The 17,568-nt window shown below is 38.5% G+C and overlaps 1 protein-coding gene across 1 annotated transcript; it reads right to left on the reverse strand.

The window, feature by feature from the left end:
* Positions 1–515: 515 nt before the first annotated feature.
* Positions 516–4,074, reverse strand: LOC136264767 (uncharacterized). Its single transcript, XM_066059537.1, has 2 exons — positions 3,621–4,074; positions 516–3,534 (listed from the first exon to the last, which is right to left on the reverse strand). Exons 1-2 carry the CDS (start codon positions 4,072–4,074, stop codon positions 542–544), a joined length of 3,447 nt encoding a protein of 1,148 aa, XP_065915609.1. The 3' UTR covers positions 516–541.
* Positions 4,075–17,568: the final 13,494 nt, after the last annotated feature.

Genomic DNA, 17,568 nt, shown 5'->3' on the forward strand with positions numbered 1-17,568 from the left:
TACACTGAATAATTGTTCCACAGGTATACCTGATAGAACAATTATTCACATTTGATCACATCTTATGGCTGTTAAATGAGAAGCTCATTGGATCAAAGACTTTTGATAAGAGCTGGCAGCTTTTGTGCTTTAAAATGTGCTTATAAGCACTTTGAAATATAAGCGCTTAAGTACCAGCACAGTCACAAATGCTGCACAGTAAAAAATACTTTTAAGCACTTCAAAACAAGTGCTTAAGGTGCTTATAAGTACAAGTGCTTAAGCTTGACCCATGTCTGCTATAAGTATACAGAATGATCTTTAATACATATTAAGTTTTGAGGCTTCAGTATACAGATGCTATTTGGTCACACTTTCAGTTAAAGGGCACACTTTTTTATAAATTAAAAGAAACCTGTTTTCCAGCTGGTTCTTCTATGTCTTTTACAGGAATAGAATCAGTCGACACTAAATGATATAGATTTATAGTCACACAAAATTTATTCACACTCAAATATGTAGTCTATAATCACAAAAAATTTAAGTTAACAAAAACTTTAAGTTAATTATCAAATTGAAGAAATGACTCACGGAATTGATTAAATTCCGCATCACCATCAGCAAAATTATTACCACTGGTAGAATTTAGGACCATTGCTGTTTCAGTTTTGGTCTTGAAAATTTTTGTACATCCCATAATCCAGCTGCCTTCATTTTTGTCTAAAATCTTGTGATGAAGTTGTTCAACAATAGGCAAGTGCTTGAGGATATGATCGTAGGCATGGTAGAAGATAACAAAGCAGAAGAGAAGAAAAGCAAAATATCCAAGGATGTTCACAGCAATATTCACCTCATCATAGCCACTATGACTTGGGAATAAATATAATGTAACAGTTGACAATATCAAAAATATTCCCATGAACATTAAATCCAACACATTTACTATTACAGATTTAAATGGCAACATGTAAGCTTGTAGGAATGCAAAAACTCCAACACATAAGATGCTTGACAACAACATAGCTTCTGTGTCTGAAAATATTACTGCTTCAGTTGCTGCCAGGTAGATCAAGATAAGCATTCGTAATCCAAACCAGTAACGATACTTATCTTTAAATGGTGCAGCAAAGCAGTCCACCAATGGAAAGAAATAGTTCAATTGACGGTTTCTCATAAATCTGTTAGGAAAAGTCAGGACCACTGCAAATGGAATAACAAAGATGAGCAAAAACAACAAAGCTATAATAAACAGTACAATATGGCCACCAGTAAAATAAGAGATGGTAGAATCCGGCTGCCAAGTAGCAATTGATCCATGATTGGATGACGATATATTTCTGTATGCTAAAATACTGATGACTGCACGCAACACTTTTGCATATGAAAGTAAAAGGAGTGTTGCAAATACTTGGACAGTGTGTAGGTCAGTTTGAACAGCAATTCTTTTTTGGGTAAATACAATTATTATCATTAGCAACCACAAGTACACTGGAAACACAAATTGTAGCCCTGATTTAGCTAGTTGAGTCATTCCATCATAAAAACATAATGAAAATCCCAAATCCAGATTGATCAGTGAAATGAATACTCTGACAAATGAAAACCTAGATATTTCCACATTGAAAAACAATTGTTCATTGATACTTATTGCATTGCAAAAGAATATCAGTCCATTGATTAACCCTAACGTAACAGTGAGTTTAAAGACAATTAGTACAGCAATCAACACTATTCCTAACACAGCATACAGTGCAATTGTAGCAATCCAAGCATTACTACACTTTTTACAGTCATCACTGCCAAATACTCTGCTGTACCCATCCAAACAGGCACCACATGCTCGTCCTACATGATTGTTCTCACACAACACATCGATATCTGGAATATCCAAGCTAAATGTGCGGGTGACACCATCACAATACGTTGGTAAACACAGATCAACATATAATAAATCATCACCAATAGCACCAAACCATGATCTCAAATTTACACGTTGTATCATGCCAGTATTGGAATCACAGAGAATGTCATTGTTAACATTACGGAAGAAATCACTGCATATGCAACCAGTTTTGCTGAAATTAAATCCAACCGGACATTCGGAGATGTTAAAATGAACTTTAAGCTCAGTTCGCCTATCAGATGATAAGGCAAGTATGCCTTCTCCAGGTTTGCTAGATGATAAGGTATAAGATATTGAGAATTCCATTTCAGTACAGTTGTCTTTAGGCACTCTTCTAGACTGGCCATCATCCAATGACATTTCTTTATCAGCCTCTGAAGTATGATAGACTTCTGCATACAACAGAGTAGAAAAAGCAGCCAATCCAATTTCATCAAGAGTAATGATTGAAAGATTAAAGGAACGTCCAGGAATCACTGGATTTTGATGCTTCACTTCTCTATCTATTAGACATTGTGTAACATTGTAGTTACCATCTTCATCACACAAACAGGGCACATAGGCTAACACATATATATGATTACGAGGATTAGTGTCTGGGAGAAAATTGAATAATGAATGATAAACCGAAGGTCTTGTGTTATTGACAAAAGACTGTTGCAAGTCAAACGGAAACAATGTGAGTGTGTTAGGGAACCAATTACAATCATAGAATAAATTAGATGAAATAGATTGCAATTCACCATTCACTGTGTTGTTATTGAAAGTTATGTTAAAATGTTGAGCCAAATAAGACAAATCACTAACTTGAAAGATGGGTTGCACTGGATGCTGCTGACCTTCATCAGTGATAAACTGAATTGGACACACCCTCTGTGATTTTACATCTATTTCCACCATATTGATGTAAATAGCCCCTCCCTTTTCAACTGCTTCATTGTTACTAAAGTAAATATGAGACCCTGCTTTAATGTACAAGACACTGGAATGAAGACTGATGGCACCTCCAAATTGAGCAGTATTATTCTTGAAAGTAGCTCTACCAAATATGCGCATCACCAAGGAATATCCATACAAAGCAGATGGTTGATTGTTTGTGAAATAACACTGCTCTGTACAAATGATGAAACTTTGGCAATTCATAAAATGGAATACACCAGTGACAGCATTTTGTAAAGTTGTACCAGGCAGCAAATAATTATTCATTGCTTTAACATTATTTACAATTACATGAAGACTTCCACTACTATATGTAAATGAGGAAATTGTTGTATCAATTGCATACAGAGCAGGGCCGTGATTCGCTGTAATTTCATGAAATAAACAATCATCAATTCTGACAATTATTGTCAACCTATCTGGTGAAATCTTTTCTACATGAATGGCTGCACCATAAGCACCATTTAATCTGGTAAAACTACAATTGGACACCTTGTATAGTTCAATGTCACTTGTAAAATCATCATCAAACAAAAGAAAATAGAACCCTATTCCACCCACTGCTCGTCTTTCACTGTTTTCATTATCTGTCAAATGGTTATCTTCAAATGTACAATTGTAAAACGATGTGTTTGATTCAATTGAAGAAACGGAAAATATGCTAACCCCTGAACAAATACTACTGTTATTGTTGTTAAACTTTGTATTGGAAACTACAGTGGTGACATGAAAGACTCTCTGCACATAGTATACTGAAAATACTCCTTCTCCAACAAAAGGTATTCTTGTATTAAGTAACCAGTGGTGAGAGCTTGATATTGGACATCTAATGCTAACCGTGGATAGAAGACTTGATTATTGCTAAAACTGCATCTGTCAAGAATCATTGAATTGTTAACATTTCCAATAAAACCTTGTGGATCGTTCACATAGACAGTTACCATACCACTTCCAGTGCACAAATAGTCTGCAGCGTTTGTTATATCATTATTGCTACTGTTATTGCACCAAGGGTCATTCTCAAATTTTGTATTTTCAATGTGTACATCAGTGATATTAGTAATACCAAATGGGTTTAAAAATATCATGCTGTACCCTAATGATTGTTGCATGTTTAGTTGACTCAGTGTTATATTAACAGATCTGAAGAACATGAATACAGCTCGGGTCCTATTAACAATGTAAGAGAAAGGAATGAGCTGTGTGTAACTTGCACTGACTTTTTCATTTACAAAATCTCCACAATTCATCATTTTGATGTTACTAATTAAAATATTTTCTGACCACATAAATACAAGGCTAAAGTTATTACATGATATTCTTGTATCATGTGGTACAGAGCCCATTCCAATCATTTCAAATTTTGTTTTGTTATTGATTATACATTGGTCTTTGCTATTTAGGAAATGGTCTCCTGGTAAAAGATGAAAGGTAACTTCAGGAATTGTATTCAAACAGGAACAGAGAAAATCCCCCAATGTTCCTGAGCAGTTTCCATGTAATAATTTCTCCTCAGATGTTACCTCAATATCAAGTGCTGATACCAGTGGAAGAGTTACGAGAAACAAAGTCTGAAGAACCTTCATGTCTAAAATTATGTAAAGATATATACAAGTCAACAGCACCACATACATGTTTGATACATACAAACATTGTCAATGCACATAGCCACACATGCACACATGACTTTTGTTGTTGTTGTTGTTGGTTTTTTCTTTTTATTAATTTTACCAGTTAGGCACTGGAGGGTGAACAAAGAAGACAGAGTCCATTGATGGATCTACTCTGTGGTTTTGTTGAAACTTTCTCTTAAATTTAGCTCATGTAGTAGCAGCCTAACTAGTTTTAGTATTGCTGTGTCGACAATTTATCATACAGTATGGTAGCACTGTATAGTAGGCATCATTGAGGTTATGGATTTTCTTACCCAAAAATATCATCCTTCATGACTGCTTGGCACTAGGGTTGGGTGGTACTGGTATTTTCTACTTGCAATTATTGCACTGAGGTGATCATGCGATAATTGCGAGTATTGCCATGTCCACTATAAGATACTATGTGTCATAAATAAGACATTATTGTGGGCCTATATATAGTATTCAACTCTGATATGCAATGGCAGCACAAGTTGCTGTCAGACCTTCAGTGCTTCTGGGTACAGCTTTCTAATGTTTGTGTCAATCCTGTAGTCACTGCAAAGCACTAATAACACAATTTCTCTCTTAGCAATTATGCAGAAAATGCAATAATATTGCACAAACGGTATTGCGGTATTTTCAAAAAGCTGCGGTACTCAGTATTGCAAATCATAATATTGCATTCAGCTATAGTATGTTCACGTTGAGCCGAATCCTCAAAAACTTTTAATAACTCATGGATACAATTACACACCATCTTGAAATTTGGCTCATTTGTAGTACTGCTTGACCCGCTAAAAATATTTCAAAATCTTGTTGTTCAAATGTTTGACATAATATTTATGGCCAATCAAAATTTTTGCAATTCATTTCCTATGGGGAAGCCATATAAGTACAGTGTCCATTACAGCCCTTTCCCGAACTTGTAATGGAGCCAAACCGTACGTGTCTGTTGTTGACACCTTTGCTGTTACCAATAATCATCTGGTTGGCTGAAATGTTAACTCTGTTGAGAAAAAATCCACTTTTAATTTTTAGCTGTTTTTCAGGATTCACCTCAACGTGAACATACTATTGGCGATAATATTGAAATATTGCTCAACCCTACTTGGCACTATTGGGTTGGCATAATTAAGCCTTCAGAGAGACCCCAAACCCTTCAAACAAGTTTCTATGGAATTTTATAACTTACTTTTCAACTGAATTTTCTACTAACTAACTGATGCCTTCAGCCAAACATATCTTGACTATGGTTAATGCTACAGGTATGATTTCTTCACTGTTGGCCTGTGCCTATTATGCCGGCATAATTTTGAGAACACTAATATTGGTCACCAACTTCATGAGAACAATTCCGGAATTATAGGACGGTTACAGACATAATTATAGAATTATCGGATGTCCAGAGGAATAATCGGTGGAATTAAGGGGCGTGTCTCTTCTTGATTAGTCAGAAGAAAGAGTTAAGCTACTAAGAATGATATATAGCCGACATTATTATATGAGTGCTGGCTGAAAAGGGGCTGAAAAGTATCTGAAAGATTATTATATTCTATAAGAACGTTCAAATACTCTAATAGAGCAGTCAGATTGTTTCATGTAAACAATCTGCAGGGATTTCATCATTATCTGCAATTCTGAAATTTGTACAGCTTAATTATACCAGTATATCCTCTTCAAGTCTTTGAACATATTGATATAGTACCAATATCTACCAAACTTAGCATGTACACAGTAAAAATAGTTGTGCCATTGTAACAATTTTTATGTTATCTGAAACGCAAAAACCATTTTTGAACCGTGTTTACCTGGTTTTGCATCTGAAATAACATAAAATTTATTACTATGACTAAATCATTTTGACTGTGTAGCTATAGCTACAGCTACACCTTTAATACACTGATAATTGAAATATCTTGACTTATTACTGTAGATAGCTATTCTAAGTCTGGTGTAATTATGTATGGCTAGAAAATGATGTGTAAGATGGAATGCTTCATTTATGGCTATTATTAATTCTGGAAAAACTAGCATCTTAAAAACTAAATGACTAGCTAAATGTATGCTCTGGAAAAGTTTCAGCCTCATATGCATGCCAATAACTTTGGGAAATACAGCCCTATAAAGTAGCAACAGCAGAAAAATCGGTTTGTACAGAAAGTATTGGGAAAATAAATTACAGGTGCTTACTAAAATGGTTGTAACTTACAGAGTGACTTAAGGAGTTAAAATTTGCATCACTGTGTTCACCATGAATAGAAGAATCAATCACTGGGTAAGTTTTTTCTTGTATCACCTTTCTTCATTACATACAAAGACAAAATTAGTGAAGAAAGATTGATTGCATATGATCATTTCAACGTGAAGTAAACAAAATGCCCAAAACTCACATATGTGACTGGATCTACAAAAACTGTTCTTATCACCCAAGACAGGAAGTTTGATTTTTTCACACAAACACAAAGCTTAATGAATGCACTATCAAGTTTCACTGTCACAGTCAACCAGAGTAAAGTGGTCTGCTTTTGCTGGCTGCTTTTTTTAAGCACAGTGGCGAGCCGTACGAGTGGTCTGGGGTCTTGATGGAGCCCTGGCCAAACAGGAGATGGCTGTGTGTGGCTGTACAGCTCCGTGGTGTTGGACAATGAACTTTGCTGTAAATTTCCTTTCATTTTAGCCAGTTCTGAGCCCTGAATGGCCCATAACTTGGCCAAATTCATCCCAACACATTCCTTTTCAATTTTTGGACACCATCTTTCCCACCTTCCAGCCCCCCCCCCCCCCTACCTCCTACCTTTTTTGCAGCTCGCTTGATACAGTCAACCTCAGTTTAAAAACTATCTAAAATAGTGGGAAACTTAGCTGTTGACTACTTCTTCAGTGGACGATCAGGAAGGTAAGAAATTGTTGTAAAACTTGCGAAAATTTGGTATGCGTGCGTAGCTACCACAGCTACAACACTCTGAATATTTAAAACCAACGTTTCTCAATACTTTTAAATGGGCGATAAGACCAGTTTTCCCAGAGACAGTCACATATCTTTGAGTATACTGCAATGAAACCATGATTTTGTAACTCCTCTTGAGTAGGCAAACAAGATGATATCCAGGTTTTGTTGTACGTTAGAACCTTTCTTCACTAAAAACAAAGCGTTCAAAAAATTTACAGACTTTTAAAAGTATTTCATCCATTGTAGTCAATGCTCTATACTGTAAATTTTAGGTATGCATGATTGTGTTGGGTTTTCGCAGGTCCGGTGACAAATGAACATTACTATAGAATAATAGACTAGATACAAGATAAAAAGAATAATAGGAGAAATTCTTGGGAACTTCTGGAAGGAATAATAGGTAAACGTTTGAGCATAATAGGTTCAAGCCTACTTCACTGTCTGACGTCGCTTTGGTTCAAGATGTGCCTTTTGCCAACCACAGCAACTACAATGTTGTGTCCCATTTCTTTCTCTACTACCATGTATGTAGGTGTTGATTTTCAGTAATGCATGGTGGCTTGAGAATTTCATGTAGCAATTGAATTGATTGCAGAGGTATTTCTCTGTTTGTAACATTGTAGAAAATGTAGAAAATACCTGAAAACAAATGAAGCAGAATGACTACTTCACTTCCAAGTAACTGAGTCAGGGCACACATGTACTCGCAATCTATGCAATGACTGGATTGATTTCAGAGGTGCTTCTCGTACTGTTCTTCGTTTGTAATACTGTATAACTGGCAGAACAAAGTTGAAAACACAGTGGAATGGCCACATCACTTTTTAGTTGGCATGCACACGTTAAGTCACTCAATTTTTATAACATGCCTGGCTGGTGCCATTTTTTCCTTTGATGCTGTATGTATTGGTTCACCAGTCATAAATTGTATTACAAAAAAGTAAACAAACAAGTGTAAGTAAAAATTAAACATTTTATATTTGAGTAGGGATCATAGAAATAAAAGGCAATGAAAGAAGAAAGGTCATCTACACCTGCAGCTATACTAGTGGAAACTTTGATGAAGTAGGAATTAAATGTCCACTAGTATAGCTGCAGGTGTAAGTGACCTCCCTTCTTTCATTGTGTTTTATTTCTATGATCCCTACTCACTAACTACTAACCTAAACAAAATCTTTGTATAAAGCGAAATGGGACAATTTATTAAAGGGATTAACTGCATATCACTTAATAGCTGACTGAGTTGCAAAACTTGATAAATCACTTTATTCCTTGCATGTCACAAACTATCTACTTCATCGTAAGGTGACTTTAAAATTTCCCATAATCATATTCACTCCATGTGATAGACATATGTGCTCTGAATTCCACTGTACCATACATGTCTATACTGTACTAACCACCACTACACCATCCCACACTTCCTGTAACCAGTAATGACCTCCTACATACAGGACCATAGCATATCACAAGAACTCAAGTGTTTAGCAGTAGAAGTAGCTAGGGATATTCCAGGACAATAATATTATTTGTGTCACCTTGTTTGTTTGTTTGTTTGTTTGTTTGTTGTTTGTTTTTATCTGCTTTACCAGTTAGGCACTGGATGGCAAACACTTGAGGCAGAACTGGTATGAGATATTTACCACAAGCCAAGAAACCTAAGCAAAAACCTTTTAACTATAAAGTGAAATAATCCAACTCCATTGTGACTCAATCTGCAGGCCACTCAGGTACTGGCCAAGCACCACACTCGGTGGTCAAACCAGGGAGGCTAGCCAAGTAGGGAAGTTGTTATGTCACATGCATAGTTACTATAATCATCTGTATCAGCTGTCTTAACAAATAGTGTCTCAAGATTGCTAATCCATGCAGATATTTATCATGCTTTGGTACACTAGCATTGCACTAAAAGCAAATGTAGTTAATCTGATACAATAAGGTGAACCTATCTTTCGACCAACTTGACGCTAATACAAGAAAAGTACAGACTATGTATACATAGGATTTACAGCCAATTTGACTATCTAGTAATGACAACACCCATCCACTATACATGCTGGTAAGGTACAATTGAGGGCATGCTGCATGGCACAAAAGACAAAACACTTAGGGCACCACACCTAAGAAAGTAATGGCCTAGTATAACGGAGCAAATGCCATTTAAGAATTTGGATATACAGTAAGGTATAAGAAACAAAGAAAAACAAATTGATACAACCAAGGTTTGAACCTGGACGTCCAAATTTGGAGTACCCACACCCTATACCACTGTCCAGTACTTGCTGGTTACTCCTCTTGTTTCAGTCACTACCATTTAATGCTACAATTTAAAATACTATTTGTACTGTGCTTCAGTTACTATTTAAAAACCAATGCATATTTTGGCAAAACAACTGTTTGTATCACCACAAGTTAATCTAATCCCAGCATGCACTTTTACCCTATCATGTAGTAGTCTCACCGGCACTCACCTCAGTGCCGATAGCCAATTAACTTTTCTTTTAACTGTACCGGTCACCGGCAGCGTGCATGAGCAAACAATAAGTTCAGCCTAATGAACAGACTGTTGCTCTGGCTGTAAGACGACGTCCATGCGGTTACCCCGGCCCAAAGTGCTTCTTGAGGCCGGTCTCACTACACTGACTTATCTGATGCGAATTCTGGAATACGGCATTCGCGTTTTGGGGCGCTCAGAGTGTCATTAGTATAGACACTTGCACATGTTAATTTTTATGCCAAAGTAATGAAATATGCAACAGTACACTCACATTTTCTCGGCTTTCCAGCAACGTCACATTCACATCGACAATCTTGACGAAAGTATACCGGACGTAGTCCGGCGGGATAGCGCTATTGCGCATTGGCGCGAGCCCGGCTGGTAGGCACAAACATGGCGGGGACAAACGTCAACCAATCAGGGCCGCCCACAGGGAGGGGGGGACAACTGGGGCATTTTTCCCCAGACTCCAGCCTGAAAGGGGCCCCAAGAGGCCCCATGAAGGGCCTACATGTTTAAAAGATCGATATGCTCTAATAGAGCAGTCAGATCTAGATTTTCTAATAGAGCAGTCACAGTTACAATACAATACAATACAATACAATACAATACAATACAATACAATACAATACAATACAATACAATACAATACAATACAATACAGTATTCTTCAGAGGAGTAGTTTAGCAAGCTTATAAAGAAAGAGATATGGTTGGTGAGGGGCAGCTATTGTCATTGTCAGCATGTAATGACCTTTTTTTTTCTTCAACTTATGCACTTGTCAATTTCATGCCCCCATCGGAGGGGTGGGGAATACAGGGGATATGACAAATCGTGGTGTCAAATTCCCCACTACTGGGGAAAAATCGGCTGTCAAATCCCCACAATGTCCCCACCCCCATAGTAGGGGATTTGACAACACCTCAAGGATGATTAAACGCATATTTCATGCATGCAACTAGTAATAAACCTGCCCTGTAGCTAGTAAAATTATAGCAAGTGCGATTTTATTGTTTAGAAATGCAACTCAGGCTACCGAAAATCGGTCAGTGAATTGGAGAACTGTCAATTGCCCCAGGGGTGGGAACAAGAAACAATATTAAATCCCCACCTGGGGTGTGGGGACGCCCCGGGGGTGGGGCATGAAATTGACAAGTGCATTACAGCTTGGGTAAAGTTGTGATTCAGAATGGAAACCTGGGGGCCCCACTTTAACTTTCTTCCCTGGGCCCCTAAATTTCTCTGGGCGGCCCTGCAACTAATCACCTGTATAGGTAAGCCAAGTCGGATGCTTTGTGAGTGATTTTTCTATTTGGTCATCCAGTTCCTAGGATTTTCAGGCTGCTCGAAGAATTAGAAGACGGTCAGAAAGGGCAAAAAATTCACCTGAATTGTCGTTATTAAAATTTTTACCATTAATCTACCATCACAGCCATTTCTTGGCCGCCACCTTGGATTTCACATCTTTTTTCACCATAGCCTTTATGAGGGCGCACTGTTTTTTTACAACTTGGCTGTTTTGGATTAGATTTCATTTCTTTTTGTATTTCTATACCCCAAAGCCGGCCATAGCGGCTTTGGGACTTTTTTAACCTGTCTTTTTTTCTTTACCACAGGAAGAAGAAAAGATGAAGCAGATGTACTTTAAATATTTCTGATTTTATTAGTAAATGTACAAATTATATATATATATATATATATATATATATATAATACATATATTTATTACACAACTCTCCAAGGTGGTTTCTTTGTAACTAAACACTCTACAAGGTGACTTCTTCTTGCTGCTCTCTCTACAGGGTGAATTGTTTGTAGCTGAATAATCTACAAGGTAACTTCTTCTAGCTGATCTCTCTATAGGGTGATTTGTTTGTAGCTGAACTACCTACAAGGTAACTTCTTCTAGCTGATCTCTCTACAGGGTGATTTGTTTGTAGCTGAATTCTGTGCAGGTGATTTGTTTGCAGCTGAGCTCTTTACAGAATGGTTTCTTTGTAGCTGAACTCTCTACAAGGTAACTTCTTCTAACTGGTCTTTCTACAGGGCAATTTGTTTGTGGCTGAATTTTCTACAGGGTGATTTCTTTGAAGCTGAACTCTCTACATGGTGGTTTCTTTGTAACTGAACTCTCTACAAGGTAATTTCTTCTAGCTGATCTCTCTATAGGGAGATTTGTTTGTAGCTGAACTCTCTACAGGTGATTTGTTTGCAGCTGAACTCTCTACATGATGGTTTCTTTGTAGCTGAACTCTCCACAAGGTAACTTCTTCTAGCTGATCTTTCTACAGGGTGATTTGTTTGTAGCTGAACTCTCTACAGGGTGATTTGTTTGTAGCTAAACTCTCTACAAGGTGACTCCTTCTAGCCGATCTTTCTACAGGGTGATTTGTTTGTAGCTGAACTCTCTACAAGGAAACTTCTTCTAGCTGATCTCTCTACAGAGAGATTTGTTTGTAGCAAAACTCTCTACAGGTGATTTCTTTGCAGCTGAACTCTCTACATGGTGGTTTCTTTGTAGCTGAACTCTCTACAAGGTAATTTCTTCTAGCTGATCTCTCTATAGGGAGTTTTGTTTGTAGCTGAACTCTCTACAGGTGATTTGTTTGCAGCTGAACTCTCTACATGATGGTTTCTTTGTAGCTGAACTCTCTACAAGGTAACTTCTTCTAGCTGATCTTTCTACTAGGTGATTTGTTTGTAGCTGAACTCTCTACAAGGAAACTTCTTCTAGCTGATCTCTCTACAGGGAGATTTGTTTGTAGCTGAACTCTCTACAGGTGATTTGTTTGCAGCTGAACTCTCTACATGATGGTTTCTTTGTAGCTGAACTCTCCACAAGGTAACTTCTTCTAGCTGATATTCTAGCTGATCTCTCTATAGGGAGATTTGTTTGTAGCCAAACTCTCTATAGGTGATTTCTTTGCAGCTGAACTCTCTACATGGTGGTTTCTTTGTAGCTGAACTCTCTACAAGGTAATTTCTTCTAGCTGATCTCTCTACAGGGAGTTTTGTTTGTAGCTGAACTCTCTACAGGTGATTTGTTTGCAGCTGAACTCTCTACATGATGGTTTCTTTGTAGCTGAACTCTCTACAAGGTGACTTCTTCTAGCTGATCTTTCTACAGGGAGATTTGTTTGTAGCTGAACTCTCTACAGGTGATTGTTTGCAGCTGAACTCTCTACATGATGGTTTCTTTGTAGCTGAACTCTCCACAAGGTGACTTCTTCTAGCTGATCTTTCTACAGGGAGATTTGTTTGTAGCTGAACTCTCTACAGGTGATTGTTTGCAGCTGAACTCTACATGATGGTTTCTTTGTAGCTGAACTCTCCACAAGGTAACTTCTTCTAGCTGATCTTTCTACATGGTGATTTGTTTGTGGCTGAACTCTCTACAAGGAAACTTCTTCTAGCTGATCTCTCTACAAAGAGATTTGTTTGTAGCCAAACTCTCTACAGGTGATTTCTTTGCAGCTGAACTATCTACATGGTGGTTTCTTTGTAGCTGAACTCTCTACAAGGTAATTTCTTCTAGCTGATCTCTCTACAGGGAGTTTTGTTTGTAGCTGAACTCTCTACAGGGAGATTTGTTTGCAGCTGAACTCTCTACATGATGGTTTCTTTGTAGCTGAACTCTCTACAAGATAACTTCTTCTAGCTGATCTTTCTACTAGGTGATTTGTTTGTAGCTGAACTCCCTACAAGGAAACTTCTTCTAGCTGATCTCTCTACAGGGAGATTTGTTTGCAGCTGAACTCTCTACATGATGGTTTCTCTGTAGCTGATCTCTCTATAAGGTAACTTCTTTTAGCTGATGTCTCTACAAGGTCACTAGTTTGTAGCTGAACTCTCTACATGATGGTTTCTTTGTAACTGAACTCTCTACAAGGTGACTTCTTCTAGCTGATTTTTCTAGAGGGTGATTTGTTTGTAGCTGAACTCTCTACAAGGAAACTTCTTCTAGCTGATCTCTCTACAGGGAGATTTGTTTGTAGCTGAACTCTCTACATGATGGTTTCTTTGTAGCTGAACTATCTACAAGGTAATTTCTTCTATTGATCTCTCTACAGGGCGATTTGTTTGTAACTCAACTCTCTACATGGTAGTTTCTTTGTAGCTGAACTCTACAAGGTGATTTCTTCTAGCTGAACTATCTCTTTCCATAGTTGCATGAACTCCCTACAAGGTAACTTCTTTTAGCTGATCTCTCTACAGGGTGAATTGTTTGTAGCTGATCTCTCTACAGGGCAACTTGTTTGTAGCTGATCTCTATACAGGTTACTTGTTTCTTGCTGATCTCTTGAATTCTCTTCAGGGTGACTGCTCTATTAGGGTGACTGCTCTATTAGAGTATCTCGATCTCGCACTTGCTGCACCAAATTGGATTTCGTGTTATAACTCCGTGGCTTTAAGTCTGATTCTTCTACGCCATTGAAGAGCCTTTCTAAGATGATTACTCCATCTATACAGCGATTTTCAAAGCATTACCCCCAAGCGGTTTATCTGGTAGGCTTGGCAAGTAGTAGTTTTTATTAGCTAATCTCAATTGCGTAATTGTTACACACTGTTGGTTTTTTCGTGGTATCTTCCTGGTTTTTTAGCTTGATTTCTTTCAAACCACAAAAGGTTTGAGGTTCAATAGTTAACCCATTCATCCACCGATTTTCAGCTTCTTCCCATACGCGGTTTACCCTGTAGGCGTGACAACATATTGGTGTTATTTTTCGTGAATAATCGCTCATAACTCTTTTCCTGTTTATCGTATTCCAGCCAAAGTTGGTACAGTGATGCGCCGTTATACCCTCCTTCAGTGTGCCAAATTTCAAGGCAATCGATATTCCGTCATGCTCTATCTCAGTTAGTCTCGCGTGGCCAGACCGCTTTTTTCCGTATATTGGGTGGGGAAAAAAGGGTCTGGTGCAACTCCAATAGCTGTTTACTTCTGAGCCGTCCCCACATTCCGGGGACGCTAATTGAATAACATTGGTCACAAAGGAGGTGCCATGACGTCAGTAAAACTATGAATTATTCCTACACTCCTGCTCCGGTTGTGAGTCTTGTTACACGATGAGGATTAACTTTCAAGACGCTATAAAAGAGACATCGGAGCAAATTAAGATTCGTTTAAAGGATAAACAGATCTCTAGTTAACTTACTGACGTCATGGCACCTCCTTTGTGACCAATGTTATTCAATTAGCGTCCCCGGAATGTGGGGACGGCTCAGAAGTAAACAGCTATTGGAGTTGCACCAGACCCTTTTTTCCCCACCCAATATACGGGAAAACGCGGTCTGGCCACGCGAGACTATATCTCAGTTGGGTGGTGATGAATCACTACTACACTAGCTCTTCTGAAGATAGATATGAAAAATGCTTTTAATGAATGCAGCCGCACTGCTTTTCTCAGCCGTGTTTATAAGGATTTTCCTGAAATATCTCGTTGGGTGTACTGGTGTTATAACCAGCCTGCAGAATTACGTTTTGGCCACCGTCGTATTCTTGCTTCCACTGGTATACAGCAGGGTGATCCACTTGGTCCTCTGTTATTCTCATCAGTTTTGCTTCAGTTTCTTGGTTCCAATCCTCTTAGTGAAAATTGTCTCCTAAGTTTGTGGTATTTAGATGATGGCACTTTTATTGGGTCTAGGTCTTCTCTCCTAGCTTGCTTTACTATCATGCTTTACTCAGTCTGGGCCAAGTTTTGGCTTGCATATCAATCTATCCAAATGTGAGTTGTATTGGCCTTCTGGAGATAGCTCTTTCCCTGAATTTCCTCATGCAATAAAACGAATTAATCCTGAAAGCAGTGGTTTGGAGCTTTTAGGGTCTCCTGTGTGGGGACCACCTACTTTTTTTGATTCTTTTTTATCTAGTAAACTTGAAAAAACTGCATCTATTCAGGATAAGCTTGCAGAACTTGGAGATCCTCAAATTGAATTGAATTTGCTTAGGAGCTGTCTCAGTGTTTGTAAGATCACTCACATGTTGTGCTGTGTCCCTTCTTCATCATTAAGCTGCTTTCCATCTGTGTTTGACTCTAACCTACGCAACTGTCTTAGTAGAATTTTGTGCTGTAGCATCTCTGATAATGCTTGGTCTCAAGCTACTTTGCCATTCCGTTTAGGAAGCTTGGGTTTGCGTGAGTCCCAACGCTCTTCACATCCAGCCTTTTTGGGTTCCTGTAACTCAGCCCGGTTTTTGGTGTCCCGTTTAGCACCAAATTTTGATGTGACTTCCTTTTTTCCAGGTGAAAATTGTGCTATCTCCTATTTCCAAAGTCTATCCATCTTGCCTTCTAACTTATCTTCCCAAAATGACTTACAGGCTTCCCTTGATGATCAATTATTTGCAAGCATTTTCAACACCTCCACAATCCGTGACCAGGCTCGTTTACGTGCTGTTGCTCACTCCTCTGGTGTCAGCAGTGGCTGGCTGAAGGCCATCCCTCAACCAACATTGGGTTTGGCCTTTTCTCCACATGAGTTTGTTATCGCTGTCCGTTTATGGTTGGGTGTTCCTCTTTTCCCATTGTTACCACTTTGTACATGTTTTTCTGTCATAGATCAGTTTGGTGACCATCTTCTTGGTTGCTCTCATGGCCCACTACGTATCCAACGCCATGATGCTCTTGTTTCTATAGTACATCATGCTCTACTGCAAGATCACCCTGGTGTTCTCCGTGAGCAAAGCATTGCCTCTGATCAATCTCGTCCTGGGGACATTTACCATCCTGATTTTACTCTAGGCCGTCCTGCTTACTTTGACCTCTCTGTCAGGTGCACAACTCAGCCTTCCTTTATTTCCGCTGCTGCATTTAAGGCTGGGGTAGCTGCTGCTGCCGGTGAGGAGGCTAAGGATGACCATTATTTGGAAACTGTTAATAACCATGGTGGTGAAGTTTTTCCCCTGGTTTGCGAGTCGTTTGGTGTTTGGACACCCTTTGCTTTATCAACCTTATCCACGATTGCCAACCATACCACTGTTAAAAGTGGTATTCCCAGACAGTTTGCAAGGAAACAATTACTTCAGGGTTTGTCAGTTACTCTCTGGCGATATAATGCCAAAATGATCCTGAGGCATTATGGCTTATGCCCAGAAGATGGCATAGACTTGTTGAACTAAGTTATTAATTAAGGTTGTTTTGTAGTTAAGGTAGCTAGTTTTGTAGTTAAAATACTTAGTTTGGTAGTTAAGCTAGTTAGAATTTTGTATTTAATATATCTAACGATATTGCGTTCGCGTTTTATAGCAGTTTTTGTAAGTGTGCGAAAAGAGGAAGAAAAATAAGAAAAAAACTAAGAAACTAAGCCAATTTTTGAAGTCGCATATCTCGGGAAGCGATTTCGCTCAAATTTGGAATGTGGAGTGCTGAAGGTGGAGGGAGTGTCCACAGCAAAATCGTCTTGTTTCATCAAGGCATCACAGAGCTACGGAGGTGCGAAAATTGCGTTTTCTTTCTTCCTGTCAATGTTGCATCCTGTACGCGTATTTTGTCCCATACGCGTATGGGATATCCCGTACGCGTATGGGCATTTTCCCTGTCCCATACGCGTATGGGCATCCCGTACGCGTATAGGGCCCCGTACGCGTACGGGACGATATAATTTAATTCTGAGGCGCTTAGCGTTTCTTGCATAGATTCAACTGGGTTTACAAATACGT

Source organism: Dysidea avara, chromosome 8 (genome assembly GCF_963678975.1).
Source record: "Dysidea avara chromosome 8, odDysAvar1.4, whole genome shotgun sequence".
NCBI classification, from domain to species: Eukaryota; Metazoa; Porifera; class Demospongiae; order Dictyoceratida; family Dysideidae; genus Dysidea; species Dysidea avara.

Excerpts from the sequence above, each read along its gene's own strand:
- LOC136264767 (XM_066059537.1), bottom strand. The coding sequence starts at position 4,074 with ATGATGAATTGTGGAGATTTTGTAAATGAAAAAGTCAGTGCAAGTTAC. Across the intron at positions 3,535-3,620 it reads ATATCAAGCTCTCACCACTG|TTTCCAATACAAAGTTTAAC; the intron begins GTTACTTAATAC and ends TCACCACTGTAG.